Genomic DNA, 19,205 nt, shown 5'->3' with positions numbered 1-19,205 from the left:
ACTCATTCCTTTGGATCATCCCTGTCTGTATTGTACCAGGGTTGGTCTGTGTGACCCTAGCGTATGAAGAAGTGATGGTATGTCACTTCTGAGGTTGGATTGTCAAAGCGCGCAGCTCTTGTCTTGGGGACTCTGCTCCTCTCTCGAGTGTGTGCTCTCTCTCTGCCAGTTGCACATCTTGAAGACATTCAGGTAGCCTATGGAGTGGCCAAGGCAGTGAGGAAACAAAGCTCCCAGCAAAGTGCTCGATGAGGTTGGAAATGAATCTTTCCAGTTGAGCCTTGAGATGACCTTGTGCCCAGAGAGAGCTTGACTGAAATCCCATGAGGGGCTCGGAGATGGAACCACTCAGCCAGGCTGCTGGACTCCTGGCCACAGAAGCGGTGAGATTAGACCTGTCTGTTGTTTTCAACAACCAAGTTTGGAGCAAATTGTTACATAACAATAGATAACTAATACCACATCCCACTTCATTTTAAAGCACAAATGTACACATGCACACACACTTTGCTGTGCTGGTGAAACAAAATTCAGAGCTCCAGTGTACAACTCTGGATTTCTCAGTAAAACATGGATCTGTGGAAGTCAGAAAGACACAGCTTAAGGTTGTGCTCAAAGATCATTTGGCAGCTCAGATTCTGCTGGAAGGGAAGAGGTGGAATCCATTCACAGCTCATATCTTAAGCAAGGAGCTATTATCCTACCGATAGGAACAAAATATAATTTTCCCTGTCTCTGTAGGGTGACAAGAAACATTGGGGCGGAACCTGGAGAAATCTGGATGGAAATCCAGTTCTGTAATACAAAGAGTATTTGGAATAGAATAGAAAGCCAGGGGGATTCCATTCCAATCAAAGTAGAAATTCATTTCCCTAGTAATTAAAAACTGGGAATAGGCATTTCACAAAAAGTGTTAGAAAAAGCAACCCTTACCAGAAATACGATAAATACTTAGTCACTTAGAGCCTATAACCAGAGATTGAGAGGTCTCCTCCCCCCATAGAAATAAGCACTTTGGGGCACAGAGGCAGACCCTAGGGACACACGGGACCAGGGTATGTTTTTGAATGAAGAAATGACTGACCGAATAAATGAGGAACCAGGACAACTAAAGGAAGAAGAAACCTACATACCAGAATTGAGACAATGCCCCCAGGTGTTGGTTTTCACCAATTTCCTAGTGAAGAAGAACTGAAAATGTGTTTCAGAATCCTACTGAATACCTTCTGTAGGCTTTTGCATAGAATTATGCTAACGATTAAGTTGGATATAGAGTGAACTATGGAGTGTTAATTTCCATGGTTTAGACCCAGTCATTCTCAAGAAGTCCTTGTTCTATTGTGGAAGACCCTCAGGTTTTGTTACAGATGGAGCTCGCGGGAGTGGGCTCAGGAGGGATGCCCTGGCAGGGACGTGTACAAACAGGTTAAGCAGAGGCCCTAATAGAATCCTGCTTTAACAAGAGTTATTTCGGTCAACACAATGCAGCGTCATTATCGAGCAATTTCAGAAAGTGCCAGGAAGCATCAGATATTGTGGAAAATTATAATTGAAGTCTGGTTGAAGCTGGGCCATCAATATGGACAATCAGGAAAAATGTTAAGTGCCGTGCAGTGCTTGGCATTTTGTGGAAACACCAAAAATGTCAACTGAGGAGACTGAGAAAAACATGAGGGAAGAAGATGCCATTAGAAGACAAGTGTAAAGAGAATTAGGATAAGACGAAAGGCCCATGCACATAAATTAGTCAAATATAAAATGTGAGAGCTTGTGATTTATGCTGCTTGGAAGAAAAGGCCCCACTGCCGGTACAGCAGTCTGTTAGTTCAGAATAGCAGCCAAAACCGATGCACTGAAATGCTTCCTTTTTGTCAGTATTCTCGTCGATCTTATACTGATAATTTCAGACAAGAGTTTTAGGAGACTGGTGGCCCTGGGAGCCAGAAGACAGAGGTCAAAGAGGAGAGGAAGGAGATGGACTTACTCCTATCTTCAAGGGGAGGTGAGGGTTCACACACCTCACGCTGGCATTTCTACCCTTCTTCTATTTTTAGGTGAGATCCAGTTAGTTATCACTGGCCTAGAAGAAAGAAGGAGTTCCCAAGGCAAGAGCTTGAGGAATGAGGTGTCATGGGGCAAGTGAGGAGGGGATACATCCATTTTCCCTTCGTGGTGGAGGCGATAAGATCTTATGAGGAGGGCCTGTGTTATCTAAATGCAAATTCATTTATTTCCCTAGATTTTCCTTTACCCACTTTGTCCTTCTTTTGAAATTCAAGGAGTTAGGCCAGTCTGTGCTCATTGTCTCATGGAAATTATGTGACAAAAGAAAGAAAAAAAAATTAAATCTATCTTTTGTGTTTAAAAAGCACAGACATTTAGAGGAACAGAAATGACATATGACAGAATATTTGGGAGAACACAAGTTTAAGGGCATTCTTCCGTCTCACTTTCACCCCAAAGTAGAAAAGATTTCTTGGCGGTATCAGACGCTACTAGAGGTTGCTTTCCCAATATCCAGTCCCCGAACAGAAATCCTCAAACCTATCCAGTTGCCACCCCCACTCGACCCATGGGCTTCAGGGGAGTCAGGCCCCAGATCCAGGTGCTGGATCCTGGCTTGTAACTGTCAATGCCCGCTCTCCTCCCAGTGATCATTACAACCATGAGACTCAATTCTGCAAAATAAGACATGAGTGGACAGTTTTCCTCACTTTAAGAAGAGATACTAACATGGTCCCCTTTTTGCCCGTCCAAATGTATCTGGATAAGGTGCTTGGGGCTGCTGTAGCCGTCCTACTCCCAGCCTGAGGAGGAGGAGGGCACACAGATGGGCAGAGTCAAAAGAAGACTCAAGAGAACCACAGAGAAGTGAAGCCAGGGCCCGCTGTTCCTTGCTGGGAGCTGTCCTGCCGCTTCTGTGTGGTGTACAGTTCATTATTGTCTGTGGTATGTGAATCTGCTTCTTTTGTGCCCAGCAGCCAAATTCGTTCCTAACTGGTACACTGGCTGACAGGAGAAAGGAATGCAGAAAAGAAGTGAAGCGAGAAGAAATGTTAGCAGTGCCTAAAACAAGGGAGCTGGCCACGAAGGCCACGACTGGGAAGTATTCCGCATCCTCAGCCCACCCAGCCTCGCTCAGGTGACCCTCACATGTCTCCCGCAACAGGGCCACGCTAGTCTTGCTCACAACATCTGGTGAGGATGTGCCTCCCACAGCAGCCAGCTTGAGCCCTGAGGATTACCCAGCAGAACTGACACGTTGTCCTTAAGCAGAAGCAATGTTAAACATGTTAAAACATGCAGGTTATACACATACATGGGACAGACTTTTTTAAGCACTATAGAGTGGAGCTGCCTCGAGCTGCCTCTTTATCCTTCTGTGAAGACTTGTATTCTTTGAGCGCGATTCTGAAAAGCGTTCCCAAGCACAGCATGGCCCAGCAAGTACAGCCCACCTTGATAGCAAACTCCTCACCAGAAATCTGGACTTTCCCGAGCTCTACCCAGGTTTCATTCTGGTGGATTTTGGCTGCTTGGGATTCCTTTTACTTGCAGTCTACCTCTTTCTGTTTGTCTGTCTGTGGTTGACAGCTCTCCAGAGCCTGACACTACTTTCACATCTTGAAACAAGTCTCAGAGGACCTCACCATTTGTCTCCCTACTGGGTAAACAGAGACAGACCAGCACGCCCGTATCCTGAGTCTCTTCCCAGAAACTTGATCAAAACAGAGAAGAGTCATCTAAAGGCCATTTCCCCAATTTGCCTAATCTTCCAGATCTAGCAGTCTTTGAAGATGAACTTGCTCAGAGATTTGGCGGCTGGGATTGGGAGAAAGACGGGATGGGACAGAGGCAAGGTCAAATGGTCTCTATGGGAAGGGGATCTGAGCAACCGAAGATAGAAGAGTGAAAGCAGTGGGGTGAGGGGTGGTGGGGAAAAAGAAGAAATGAAGGATGCTTAAAGGGAAACTGGCACGACATCTGGGAGCACATCTGAGCACTTGTCCTGCAGGAGGACTGTGAAATGAGACTGCCTGCGTGAATAGTGTGGCTTCTTTACTTGTATCTGTTAGACTTCTGGCAAGTTACTTAGTTTCAAGTCTCTGTTTCCTCATCCATAAAGTGGGGATGATAATGTACCTACTTCGTAGAGGTGTTGGAAGAATTAAATGAAATAACAGAAGTAAAGCACTTAGAACAATGCCTGCCACAGAGAAGGATCCAACAAGTGTTACTTCTCTCATTATTATCATTATTCTTATATATTGAGATAAATATATCACTTCTATCCTACCTAATTTCTTTTTGTTTTTTTAAATAAAAATTGTATATATTGCAAGTGTACAACATGATGACTTGATATACATAGTGAATTGAAATTGTGGTATAATTATACAATGGAATATTATTTATCCTTAAAAAAAAAAAAAAAGACATCCTGCCATTTGCAAAAACATGGATGAACTTGGAGGACATTCTGCTAAGTGAGACAAGCCAGACACAGAGAGAAAAAAACTGCACAATTGCACTTACATGTGGAATCTAAAAAAGTCATATCTTACCTAATTTTTAAAATTATATGAAGAGGCTTAAATACTATTGATTGACTAATAGAACATTCCTGCCTCTTGCTATTGGATTTATAAACTAAAAATACTATGCACATCATATTGGTCAAAATAAATTTGCTATAGCAACACCACACCAGTCCCTTATAGTTTACTTGCTTCCTTTTGCCATTTGTAAATTTCTGGCTTCAATGTCTGCCTGTTACTTTCCACTTCTCTGGTACACATGAAATGTGGAATATTAGGAGACAATTGTGCCATTTTTAAGTGTAATACGTAAATGTCATCAAAAATTATGGGAAATAAAAACAGCATGGGATATTTAATAACTTTTTGTAAGAGTCATTAAACTATAAAAATACTATGTCTGTACTAAACGGTGTCAGATTTGGCAGGAATTATTAAATTTTACAGATTAACTCCAAATTTCTTTTGTTTTTCTATTATAGTATCTTTCAAGTGGCAGGCCCATTATTTTCCAAATGTAACTTAGTTATTAACTTAAAGGCCAACCTGAATTTCTGTTATTCTTCCTATTATTCATCCATTCTCCCTGAGTTGTTAATGGGCAATGAAATGCCTAAAATATGTAGAGAGAGAGAGAAGTAGAAGAAAAGAGCCCCAGAAGTGAATGAGCAAATAGATCTGGAATAATGGGAGTTGGCTTTAGTGTTCTATATTCTTTTCTATGGGTAGTAAGTGGACTTTATATACGTAAAACCTGGAGAGGCACTAGAAATAAAAATCTATAATTGAAGTCTATATTTATTTGATAGCTACTTCAGTTTTTTTCCTATAAGAAGAGAACTTGTTTTCCCAAGACCTAAAGCTGAGTTAAATCAGAGGTAGAGATTCTGGACTGTGGATAAAGCGAAGAGTCAGGAGTAGTGCTCTCTTGCAGGTGGGCAGCCGACAAAGCTCCTTCAACAGAACAGCCATCAGGCTTCCCGTCACTTGAGGACTCGGAACTAGTTGAGAGGAGCATCAACCAGGGAAAAGCAATTCCTTTCTAACCAAACAGAACTGCACTTGGATGAAATGATGTGGAGAACGGATGGCAGGAGACCTTTTCCATTTGTGACTTGGTAGAGAATAGGACTTCTGTTTCTATCTGTCTGACCTCTGAGACATCTTTGCAGTAACTGAAACACTGTGGTGGATAGTGTCGACTCTAAGAGTCTTTGAAAAACACTTTTCCTCCAGTGAAACATATGAGTAGAATTCATTTTCTATCTTCAGAATCCAGGTTCTATGAATTTTATATTTAGATGTGTTCAGCCAACATAAGGACCTCACAGCCCAGAGCAGAATGTGTTTCGAAGCCCATGTTGGAAGAGTATGGGTCCATTGTGGGTAATACATGCGTTTCTAGCACAGGGTGAACCCAGGGTTAGGGTTGAAGATATGAGTGCACCCCAGCTTGCTCAGGTATGCTGTGATGGGGTGAGAAGGAGCTCTGTTATGGGCTGAATTGTAGCCCCCAAAATTCATATGCTAAGTCCCAAGTTCCAGGACCTCAGAATGTAACTCTATTTGGAGATGGGGTCTTTAAAGAAACAATTAAGTTAAAATGGTCATTTGAGTGGGCCCTAATCCAATGTGACTGGTGTCCTTAAAAGAAGAGGAAATCTGGACACAGACATGCATAGAGGGAAGATGAAGTGAAGACACAGGGAGAAGGTGGCCATCTACAAGCCAAGGAGATCTTGGACTTCTAGCCTTCAGAACTATAAGAAAATAAATGTCTGTTATTTAAGCTACCCAGTATGTGGACATCGTTATGGAAGCCCTAGAGCCTAATACAGCTTTGTTTGTAGCAGGAGCCGTTAACACTCATTAGACAACCCATGTCTACACTTAGTGAAGGCTGTCCCAGCACTAAGACCAGGTGTTCCTTCCACCACTTGGGAGAATATCTGCCTAAGGAGACAGGTGGTGACCACCAGTTAGACCAAGGGCCCAGAGAGCTGGGGAAGGCAGAAAGCAGAAAACAGTGTGTGAAAAGAAGGACTAATTTTTTAATAGAAAATCCTCTTTTGCTTTCTTATTACAAAAGTTTTACATGTTCATTGTAGAAGCAATAGGAAATACAGATGAACGAAACAAAGAAACAAAATATAACTATGATCTCACCACTTAGAGGTAACTGTTCATGCATTGTTGTAAATCTTTCCAGAACTTTTCCTATAAATATATAAATTTACATACACACTACACACACACATACATAAGGCAAAAATGGAATAATTTACTTTGTGTGATCATCTTTCCATGTCAATAATTTTTAATTTATGTCATCATTTCTAATGCCTATTATTACTTCGTTATATGGATTATATCCTTGAAATGGAATTGGGGGTGGGATGTATCTGAGCTTAGGCATATATAAAGGATTTTGATATATGTTGCCAAATTGCCTTCCAGAAATTATGCATCCATTTATATTCAGAAAGTCTATTTTGAGTACAATGTAAAGCCCTGTAACTGGTAACTCTTGACTCAGCTGTTCACGAGCTTCCAGCCAAATTCTTCTGGAGGAGAGTATGGAAACCAGAGGACATTGAAAACCTGTGCCCCCAGTGACTTGGGACACCAAGGCTTGACGAGGAGTGTCCAGTGGGGTGGAGGGCGCTTCCTACCTGAGCTCAGTGACAGGCAAAGGGAGGCTAGATGGAGGAGTGTACAGTGGGGTGGAGGGCGCTTCCTACCTGAGCTCAGTGACAGGCGGAGGGAGGCTTGATGGGGGAGTGTCCAGTGGGGTGGAGGGCGCCTCCTACCTGGGCTCAGTGACAGGTGGAGGGAGGCTGGCAGGATGAGCATGTCCTGCAGCCAAGAGGGGAGCTGCAGCCTCCGCCAGGAGGGGCCACATTGGGTCAGTAGTTGACATCTGCCTGGAGAGCACGGCGTCCATGGGATTGTGGAGAATGAAGAAGTGGGAAGAGGGGACTCATGGTGCTCACTTGACAGTGGGAGAGAGAGCTGAGGATCTCTGGATGGGCTGGGAGGGACCCCGGGGCTTTCACTGCAGCGAGCCTGAGATCACTGTGATCATGACCCCTCCTTGTTAATTTTATCCCTCAGGCTCTCAGGGCCTGAGAAAATACAGGTTATGCTAGGGAAAGAGGACAGAAGGACTGATAGCCCTTGCAGTTTTTGCGCATTAATGGAAGATACTATTTGATTTTGGTTCTGTGCCTGGTATAAGAGATCCCAGGGGCCATACTTAAAAGGAAAGCCAAGTTAATCTTAAATGAAAAAGAAAATGTTTTATTTTATAAGCATGAAAATTATGTGGCACTCAATAAAATGTGTTGGCAAGTAAACTTCTGCCACAAAGTATGATAAATAAAATAGATTAATTCCTCTTGGGAGAAGAACTTGAATTCCACCTATCATTAGGTAGGAACTTTCAACAGGACTCTTTCTAAGGAAGACAAGCAGTGGTCTCTGACTTAGTGGTGGACAGAGCACAGTGGAACAGGGAACAGCACCTTCCCCTCTTCTGGACTGTCATCCAGAAGGCGCTGCTCCCCTCCCACTGTGTTTCCAGACATTCACAGAGCACCCGGTCGTCTTGGGCCTTGATCTTGATATGGACTTTATGTGAGAAATAATAATGTGTTATAGATGCAAGTGAAGAATTAGCAACATTGTATTTTACTTTGAAATGTAGATTTAGCTTCCAAAGCTGCTTCTAAAAGTAAACTTACATTCTGTGCATTTGCCCAAAGCAATGAATAAATTTCCAGTAAAACAAGCAAACAGTCCTTTCCCTGGGGGTTTCCTTCTCTCTTCAGGAGGTACCGTGAACTTCATAATCTCGCCCACCACAGCCTATCAGGATAAAATGCTTATGAAAGCACAGGGCTTACCGTCCATCACAGGTTTTGGCTGAGAACTTTTGAGGCGCAGTGAGGGCCGGAAGCGGGTTCGGTCGTTGAAGCTCCAGCTCTTCTGCACTTTGGTGGGGCTGCCTTCGGCTGTGGCGTCCGTGCTTGGGGACCTCCTATCTCCCACTGAGGCTTGTCTGCTCTTAATGCTCTGGCCCCTCGGGCTGGCCATGCGCACTCGCTCCTTAAAACTTAGCTTCTGACTGTGGACAACAGAGGCATGATTATTCCGTTTCAAGCAATTACTTCCACTCCACTTGTGTAAATACTTTGATGAAACTGTATGGTCATATATTTCAATAGAATGTTTTCAGCAATCAGGTGCACAGCAACATATTTCCCCTTATTGAAAATTGGAGCTTTATTTAATCTCTCTGTTTGCATTTCTTTGAGGTCGATCTCCTTCTCCAGGTAGTCACACCCTTTCTGGGTTCATCAGAGAAAGGACTCAGCTCAAGTACAGTATTTTGTACACAGTTACACCAGAAATAACCAAGAACTGGTTTGGTGTTTGCTTTAGAAACAGATTTTACCTTTAACCTCAACTTTTGAGACTTAAAAAAAGTTATTTTTTATTTGAGAGCATATCTCTTTGTAATTTCTAAATATTTCTACTGGACCACAGGGATGACAGTTCCACACACATATAGATCTGCATTCTGCATGCATTTATAACTTCCAGGCAAGATTATGATATCCATAAATTCATGCAATCTCATGGCAGTTGGAAGCACTGCATACATAATTTTAAACATATAACACGTAACACCACATATCTTTTATACTTCCATTCATTCTTGTGAGACAAAAACCACCCAAGTTAGAACGGCCGCATCATATAATGAATGTGATGACTGATTAAGGAAATGAGATGTTATGCTCACTAACACAATTTCTTGCTATTAAACAGGTTATTGATTTGCTGTGGCAGCTACTGGTAAACTATATTTGTTCAGACATTCAGTCTCAGCTGGGACTGAACTGTTGTGGGTTGATAAAGGAAGCATTAACAACAAGAACAAAATCCAAAGTGCATTCGCATGCTTTCCTCATCAAGAGATGTGGTGTGACATGGTAGGAAGGGCAGGTTGGAATCAAAGAGACTTGGGTTCTGGAGCCCTCATCTCTAACATGGAGATAAAAATAGCAATATAGCTACGAGATTTTTGTGGGAATCAAATGAATTGTAAGAAGTCTTCTGTGCCCATTTTTTTTGTTTGTGTTCCTGTTTCATTTATAAACTACTGTGTTATTCATTGGAGTGAGAGGCCCAGGACTCCTCAGGGCCTGAAGAAATGAAAGGTGATGGGCCTGAGGGGAGCCACTTGGAGCAGCTACTCTGAGAGGCTGAGACCTGCAGTCATGCTGCATCTTTGTGGGGCTCGAAGGCAGTGTTCTCATGGACACAGATTATCTGAGACCAGGGGGCCTGTCTTTCCACTTACCACAATGTCCACTGTCCCCAGATGCAGCATGCCAACAGCAAATGTGTTTAGTGGATATGTGTTTTGTAGCTAACAAGAAACAGTAACATTTATTTTTCCATGCCTAGTTGCTTAACAAATGATATTGCAAAAAAAACACCACGTTTTATGTGTGTTTACATGAAAACAAATCAAATGGACTATGGTGATAAGGAAGTCCTGGTAACAACAGACAAGTTGACCATGCATCTGACAGCGCCCCTCTGAAATGCAGACATAGCCACGTCCAGCATGACCAGCTGAAGGCACATGCAAAGAACAGGCTGGGAGGGTTGTGATGGGGTCGGGGGTGGGGCTCAAGAGTTCTTTAAAACAATCCCATCAGCCGAAGGCTTTCTCTGGACTCAACAGACGTGTGATTAAACAGTAGATTACATTCAACAACAGCAACAATCACATCATAAAACTCCATCCTTTTATCCTCAGGCTAGGTTCTCCATGTCATCCCAAAACCTTCAAATTATCTAAACGAATCCTCAAAGGGATAGTGCCCAAAATGTCTACTCTTCTCAAGCTTTTTTTTTTTTTTTTTTATAGTAAAAATTTTAAATCTCTTTTCAGTTTCAGCACATCTGTCCCATCACTTAAATTTATGACGATCTGGTTCAGGACCATATGCTCCCCTCTGCACCTTTATTTAGATTAATGAACAGCTTAATCTGACATCGCTATTAGTACAAGTGTTCTCACTGTACTTTATCTTCTGGAACTAACAGATGCTAATTACTATAGAAGGTTGACTTTAGTTAATTTCAAATTATTTTCTCAAACTTTCAAGATATATCTCCTTCCTATGCTAACTAAATGAACAGGAAACTGATAAATACATCATAAAACCATTTAATATGAAATTTAATGTTTCCTTTTTAAAAATTTCAATTACTTAAAAAGTAAAAAACTCTAAAGTAAGTATCAGCATCAAATCCGCCGTGGCTTATTTACAATAACAAAATGTTCAGAAACAATTGCTCCTATAAATATTTCTAAAAATTGTCCCTATGAAACGTTTTGGTATTATCCCTAAGAATTAATGGAAAGTGGAGATAATATTATTCTCTGAATCTTAGTATCATTTAAAGCACTTAAAGTTGATATAAATGAGTCCTAGGTACAATTTCCCCTTTTGTCCTTCTAAACTACGAGAATATTTGCCAGTCTAATATTAAAAAAATTCTCAAGAGCAATTTTAAAGTGAACTCAACATATTACACCCTAAATTAGAAAAAAAGGTGTAATGTTTTCACTCTCCCTTTTGACAAAATTGTGTGAAATTTAAGAATAAGATACTAATCCAGAATTTTTTAACTAGGCAAAGTTTTCTTTTCCAAGGCAAAGATCTGTTCTTGTGTCCTCTTACAAAAAGCTCACTTTTATTGCTTTTTCTACTTCATTTTGCCTTTTAGAATTCAACAGAACATCTTGATTAGATGACTATTTAACAGATTAGGCGGCTGTTATTGAAAACACACATTGATTAAAAATATAGACTCTTCACTGGTCCACTGACCTTTTCATTATTTTCCCACTTTTTTTGTGACATCTATAAACACAATTTTTGAGGAATATTTGTGTAACGGTGTTTGTAGGAAGAATGCCGAGGATTATCCCTGGGAGACCAACAAGCAGAAAGTCACCAAAATGTCACTGTGGTCATTGATTGCAGCATCTTTCTTAGGCTGCAGTCCCACATTTCCAGCTGAGGACTGTCCTCGGGGAGCCTGCACAGCCACTCGCGAGGGACTTATGCCCTCTCTAGGAGCCAGATGTACAAGCTACTCTAACGGCCTGGCATGCAGTCTACTCCTGGATGGTTCCTGCCAGGGAACCGTGAGGTATCACGGTAACCCCACAGTCATCCTCTTGGACTTGGAATGCTGTAGTTATTGTTATACCTAATTAGGGTTTTAGCCCTTCTTACGAGGAGCATTCTACAAATTCTCGCCTCAGGCACAATACGGCAACTGAGTAGCAACAACCCAGTGCGTGCAGCAGCTCAGCGGTTGTGCCACCACATGGAGGCGCCAAGGGGCCTGCCTGCCTGTCCCCAGGAGCGTATCCAAGCAGGCAAGGCAACAAGGAGAACAAGCGGGTTGAAAACCTCATTCAAGACGTCTCAGAAGAGGGAGTCTCTGAGCAGGGCTCAAGGGGCTGGTGGTGTAACCTGGTCATGCACCTGAGGTTTGTGGGCATTCTCAAGCCGCATGTCAACAGCCCGAGCTGGGTACCTCTGTGTCCAGGAGGTGCACATTCGGAAGAGCTTCTGTTTATTACTACAGAACTCACTAGGAGCGAGGGAGATAGAGCAGTGCATTACTAAGCTTTTCACCACCAGGAGAGTGCTCAGGGTTTTTTTCTTTTTCGAAAAACAAAGCCATTTGGCTTTATTGCTTTTCAGATATAAGTATACAGACTATTTAAGCAGTAAGGACTAACTATGTAGTTTAATTGTGCTGCTTGAAATATATCCAGTGATCTTAATGATCAGGTTGAAATAATTAGATTTGAAATAGGCATTGCAAACGATGGTAGTCCACGTGTTAGCATCTGATTCATATGAAATAAGAATACAGATACTTTAGAATATACCAATCCTTGCAATAAACAGCAATGCAACATAGTATAAATAATTGAGGAACAAAATATTTCAGAACTTTAAAAAATAAATATAGGTATCAATGAAGTTGATAACATTAATTGCTTTGAAATAAAAAAATAAGTTCTTGATTTGTATGAACACCTGCAATTATAGTTAATATAGGTAACCAATTGTCAGATAGAACACATGTTCAAAAAGACAGAAGAAAAGATTGTAGGTTGCTAGTTTAAAAAAAGTTTCTCATTTTAAGTCTTATGATGTATTTTTAAAAGACTAAAGCGTTTCCCTCTATCAATAAATGTGAATAGAAGAAAAGACTATTTTGAAAAGATTGTTTTTGAAACAGGCTAACATTTTGCCAATAACGACACCAGTTGACTCTGCTGAAAAAAAAGTCTAGTCTTACCGAGTTTAGTTTAACACAGGCAGATCATTCATTGCACACAGAAGAAAGAAAATGTAAGTAATGGAAAATAAACGCAGGGGCAGCCTGGTGGCATAGCGGTTAAGTGCGTGTGCTCCACTTCAGCGGCCCAGGGTTTACAGGCTCCGATCCCGGGCGCACACCGATGCGCCACTCATCAGGCCATTCTGTGGTCCCATATAAAGTAGAGGAAGATGGGCACAGATGTTAGCCCAGGGCCAATCTTCCTTGGCAAAAAGAGGAGGATTGGCGTCGGATGTTAGCTCAGGGCTGATCTTCCTCACACACACACACAAAAAAAAAAATGCAGAAGAAATACAAGCATGCACGGCCTTTTCTATCAATGTTCTAAAGTTCTCTCCCAAGAGCCACGGGTCTCCTCAGAACCTAGTAAAGCCAACCACGTGAGCGCAGCTCTGACCAAGCACTCAGTGCACAAGACGGGGGTGTAATAGAAGAATACCATTTATGCTTTAACTTCTAAGACATGCATCTTCATAACAGTTTCATGAGTATTTGTTAGAGCAGCTTTAGATAGTCTACTAAGAAGTCTCACGGGGTTCTATTAATGACTTATAAACCATGATCAAGGTAGCTTAACTGCGGAGCAGGCATGTAGCCAGCAACTGTTGATTAGGGAGACAGCGTAAGCAGAGGCAGTGAGATTTATAGATAATCCCCAAACCTCCAATAGTGTGATCTATTCTTGTAGCAATCAAACTCCACAGGTAGGAAGAAGTAAAAGCCTCTTGTACCAGTGTGATGACTGACTCACAAAGCACTTGATGGCTAACTGACCTCCTTGTAGAGGAGGAAGGCAGGAGGACATAAACCTTCAAGGTGAGAACACTGGCCTCATCTGGCTCGATGGGTTTACAGGTACATTCTGTTCTCTGAAAGTGACAAGTTATACCAACACAGAGAAAAACTGTTCAGTTTAAAAGTTGAGTTGGAAAATTACTTAATGGGATGATTAATTAGAATAAAATCAATAAAGACATTCACCACCACATATGAGACTAGAACTGTTTCAGTGGGAAGACAGAGGGAAACAAATGAACAAGTGAATGATGCTACAGAAGCTGTACTGATGGTCTCAGTGGAGGAGGAACAGAGCAGGCTCCACTGAGACAAGCAGGAATTTGTACCTGACCTAGCCTCAAAGAGAGTTGGGGAAACATTATTTTCACTGTTGTTCACATGAGCTCTTCTTGAGACTGACGGTTTGTACTTTTAAAGAAAATTTTGGATCTGTCACAAACAATGCAAAACCATCTCAGCACTGGATGTTTTCCTTTGTGGTCTAATACATCGTACATGAATTTTGTTTAAATGTTCCCTAACCTCAGTGTGGAAAGACAAAATCTTCTCTTTAACAAGAATATTCCAGAGCAGGGAAACTGGTTAACTGAGGGTGCACAGAATGAGTGTGATGCCTCACACAGAGGAAGCCTCTGTGTGTGGCCTGGTCACTCCTGCGACCCTCTCACACAGAGGCAGCGGGTGCCAGGCACCAGAAGAGGGGTGCTGCTGCATGGAACTCATCTACACTTGAGTCACTCCCACCTCTTAACACAGTGCAAAACCATGAGGAAGGACGTAGGAGATTCCAGTTCTGAGGTGTCTGGAAAACAACAGTTGGCTGAAGCTTATCTATCCTGCTTACCTGAATCACCGCCAACAACCCAATGGCCCCAGTCAAGGGCTCTGCACTTGAGCCGTGTTAATCAGTCCACTTGAAACTGGGTCAAGCATTAGTCAATAGTGTTCTGGACTCAGATCTGCTTTCTTATAAGGGAGACTCTTCATTATAAAATGCATTTTCCTGTGGGCGTATTTTGCTTGAGTAAGGGCAATTTTGTTATTTCCTAAGATGGTACATTGCTATTGTTTTGACAGTGTCTTTGTGCAGTCTTATGCAGTATTATAAGTTTCACTGCCTATGGAACCCAACAAGGTGAAAGCTAAGATAATATTAAAATGGGAACTTCAGTTTATTTCCTTCAGACTATTGAAATATTCTTAATTTTTCATTTTTCTCTTCTTACATTCCTCCTCTTTCCCATTTTTGTTGGTGTTTTATCTCTCTCTACATAAACTACTTGAGGTCAGGGATGTTTTATTACACTAGCTCAGAATTATTTACTGAGTACACTCTCTGTCATAGCTTTACGTGGGGTGATGTGATACAGAATTGGGGGACAGAAGCCCTAAGTGCATGAAGTATGAAGCGTTAAGTAGGGCACACATGCTAAACGGTAAAACAGGACATGCTTCGAGGTGTTTTTTGCCAAATGTCCAAGGACCACAGAGAAGCAAGAAATCTCTGCCTGTGATTCTCTGAGTCAGCAATTTGGCTCACTAGTCCTGGATATATTCAAACCTACTCGTAAGTCATCTTTGCAGTCACAAGCTGCAGAGTAAATTTTAATGCTTTAGGTATATGTGAGCATCATCAAATTTTAAAAATTTGGTTAGTAGTCTTTTTGCATCTTGACGGTTGACTAGGAGTTCATTTTTGGACTGAGGAACAGCAGTTCGATGGTTACACTTTAGTCCTGCCTTTGTTTTCTGCCTCGCTAACAGGTGGAAAATCATTGTGTCAGCCCGAGGTGCCCCCACCCAGGACTGCTGTCCAGGTTAGCCACAAGCAAGCACCTCCACGTGACCTTCGGGTGTCAACAGCTCTGTTTTGGAGGATGAACCCAGAGGGGACCTTACTCTCAGGTGGCTCCAGTTCATGCCAAAGACCGTCTCTGCCCTCAGGACTGGGAGACAAGTCGCTGAGACAATTTGTAAGTAAATAGCTCCCAAGACAAGGAAAGATTTTCAAATCCATCAATGAGAATAAAAAGGCGTATAATGGCTATGATTTATTCTGTGTAGCTTTTTTCAAGTAAAGTTGTCACAACAGAAGGATGGTGGGATTTGCTATAACTCTGTATCCACCAATAAAAGAAGGATCTTTAATGCCATCCACTGCGTAGGCTAATCTGCCCCCAGGGGTGCTTGATGTGGAACATCCCACCACGTCTATGACCCATCATAAGTGAAAGCATCTATGTTTTGGTTTGTGAATCTCTGTAAGTGTTAATTAATATAATGCAGAAATGGATGCCCCAGAGTCTCATCACCCCGAATGAACTTCAGAACTCATATCAGTGCTGTATAAATAGATTATGAGAATACAAAGCGAAAAGAGCAATCCCCAGATCCACACTGGCCCTCACCCAGGGGCCACCTCTGGGCAGGAGGTGGCCTTTGTTTCCTCATCACTGAGACAGTGGCAGCGGCAGGAAAGACTGTGTCTCTTCTTCCTTTCCAGCCCCTGGGAGTCTCCTGCTGGTCTGTCTCTGCTCCTTCCCACACCATCACCTGGCTCTGTCCTCCAAGGCTTTGCTCCCAAACTCAGACCTTGGGTCCTAACTAACACAGATTAAAATGTTCTTTCTCACTTCCTTTTCCCTCTAAGTATAACTTTCTGCGATTTATCTGATCAAGATTTCCCCTCTAAGGCATGAAAGAATGACCATAAATTATTAGGTGAGGTTTCTGGGAGGGTTATCTTCTTCCTAAAGGATAGAGGTGGGAGGACTCATCTATTGAATCAGGTCACCTGAGTCCACCTCAGTGCCCCCTGAGCTGGAGAAGGGTTGCTCTCACCTCCTGTATACAGTGTTCCCTTTGCCAAAAAAAAATTTCTCACTCTAAAAGAAGGGTCCCAATGAAGAAGAGTGTATCTTATACTGCTTCCCAGGATTTGAATACTTGGAAAGACTTCTGTCTGGGAAAATGGTAGCAAGGAATAACTAAGACCGTAATTATTATTTTTCTCCCAGAGTGTCCCATGCTCTGCAGATTATAAAAAGCAGTGAGTGAGTTAGGGAAAGATACTAGTGCTCCCAAGGGGAAAATCATCAATAAAACAGCAACCTTTGCAGGCAATCTTGTGAAAGGCCACTTTTAATCATCTTGTATTTGTTGATCGGTTTTACTCATGAGACACATTTAAAACATCTGTTAGGCATCAGATTTATAAACAAACGTGTAGCAGAAGAGAAATCACAAACCTGCTTGATGTTTCCCCTTGTTCTTTCCTTCAGGTGCGTGCAGACAGAAGAGAAATGATGATAAACTGGTGAATACATTTATCGCACTTCGTAATGGCCAAGTTGCAGATTGGGGAACCAAGCACCTTAAGTAGTTCTTTTCAAGTAAGATCCATAGAAGCATTATTCTTTATAATAAATGTACCCAACTTTTTAACATATATTCTTTGTGACACAGACCTGAGATAGCACAAAACTTACTTAGCAAAACCAATTCTGCCCACATGTAACCAAAAACTATAGACTCTTCACTCGCCAAAGTTATCTATGGTTAAGAAAACGTGGTTCTGATCTAACCAGCGTTAGCAAAGACTCCGGGAATGGCGCTGGTTACCCTGCAGCTACAGTCCCTGTGTTTTAGGCAGACTTTTGGGTTCCTTAACCTGGATTCATTGATGTGTGGCCATGGCTTTGTACTTCAATCACTTGCTGAGGCAGATTTTGTTTTCATGTCGTGTAAAGTCTGAATTCTCTTGGAGTAAATTAGGCACATAGAAAATCTGTCAGAACTATGCTAGCCTGGTGTTGGGTTGTGTTCTTAACAACCCATTTTAGAAAATTCAGGTCTACGCAACATGGTGTGGGGTCTCTGCCCTTTGCAAATGAGCTGTATGTCCCCGGGCAGGCACCTCACTATCTTGTGGGCCTTGGTTTTCTTATGAATAAATTGAAGGCAATGGATTGGATAATCTCTAAATTCTGACTTCTTAAGGTACCACGTAGCATCCTTGGAGCTTGACAATTCCCCACAGCTTCATAAAATATCTGACTCGTTCCCTAAAATAGCACGTTTACCTGTGTTTCACCCTTTGCATAGATTTCACTCCCTTTGAGAAGACAACCAAAAAACATATGTTACCTCTATAAATCCTTCAGTTATTAAAACAAAATTTTGAAACAGCAACTGCCAAGACCTCTAAAGTGTATGGAAGAGACAAATCAGTGCAGGAAGGAGAGAGTAAGAAGGTGGGTACACCCCTGCAGGTTTGGGGGAGTGAGGCATGCCCCTCACCTGCCCCTCCTCACAGTGGTCACATTCCCTTCCATCCAACTCCCTGAGAGGAGGTTGTTTCTAAAACTGTGGCAAACAAAAGTGCGGGCTGGTGTTTTTTAACGAGAACAGTAACACTGATGATGGTGGTGGTGACAATGCTGTGGATAATGTAGTCTCCCGCTGACCACCTATTCAAAGTTGCATCCCCTAATGCTTCCAAATTCCTTCCCCGTTTATTTTCTCTGTAACACTTGTCACCATCTAGTCTATTGTATATTTTACTCATTTATCTTTATTGTCTCTTCCCAGCACCCCTTGACCATATACTCCCTCAGGCCTGACATTCTAATCTGTTGGTTTTCCTCGCTCCATTGCTGCATTCCTAGCATCTGGAACAGTGTCTTGCACATAACATGTGCTCAGTGAATGCTTGTTGAATGAATGCATGAATGAATGAATTATCTTTCCCTTCAGAGGCTCTTAAACTCTGAATGGTATAGGGAAATACACTGTGTAAACAAGAAGAAGTTTCGGTCTATTTCTTACTATGTCACTCTGCATTCAGTAAGCCAGTGAGTTATAAATGTAAAAATATCCCTCTAAGTCATTGTAAATTATTCTCCTTATAAACCCACACACTTGACTAAAGCAGAGGTTCTGAACTGGCTTCAGGGATTGGTGAATACATTAAAATTGTAGGCAAAGTTTTGATATTTTATCCATTGAATATTTTTCTTGGGAAAGAGTCCTTAATTACCATCATGTTCTCAATGGTTTAACAGAGAAAAATAACAACAACAATAACAAAGATTCAGAACCACTGCAATCTGGAACAGTGCAGTATGACTGGAGGGAGAGATATTAGGACATCCAGGTTCCCATGAACTTTTCCAGTGACTGCTGTGTCATTCTGGACAAATACCTGTTATACAGCAAATGACGCTGAGACTCAGAGGTTAAGGAGGGGTGCAAGGGGTGGAGAGTGAAGGGGACGGTTGATAGCCACCATGGAACAGGATGAATGCAGGTGTTTGCATGACTTCTCCTGCACCACCACCCTCACTTAAAACAGGGAAAATATCAGGGGAAAAGAGAGATATTACGTGAGTAAAATAATAGTTCATGCTCTAGGAGAAT

General features: G+C 42.0%; 1 protein-coding gene across 1 annotated transcript in view; it reads right to left on the bottom strand.

The window, feature by feature from the left end:
• Positions 1-19,205, bottom strand: part of KCNQ5 (potassium voltage-gated channel subfamily Q member 5) — a 463,497-nt gene that overhangs the window by 45,676 nt on the left and 398,616 nt on the right. The window contains exon 9 of the mRNA XM_087438809.1: positions 8,444-8,664. Coding sequence (XP_087294935.1) covers positions 8,444-8,664 — 221 coding nt within the window. The remainder of the gene's footprint in view (positions 1-8,443; positions 8,665-19,205) is intronic.

This window comes from Ceratotherium simum, chromosome 13 (genome assembly GCF_057802395.1).
Source record: "Ceratotherium simum simum isolate JZ-2026a chromosome 13, ASM5780239v1, whole genome shotgun sequence".
In the NCBI taxonomy this organism is placed as follows: domain Eukaryota; kingdom Metazoa; phylum Chordata; class Mammalia; order Perissodactyla; family Rhinocerotidae; genus Ceratotherium; species Ceratotherium simum.
Note: the sequence above shows the minus strand (reverse complement) of the source record. Positions and strands in the feature narration are given on the sequence as shown.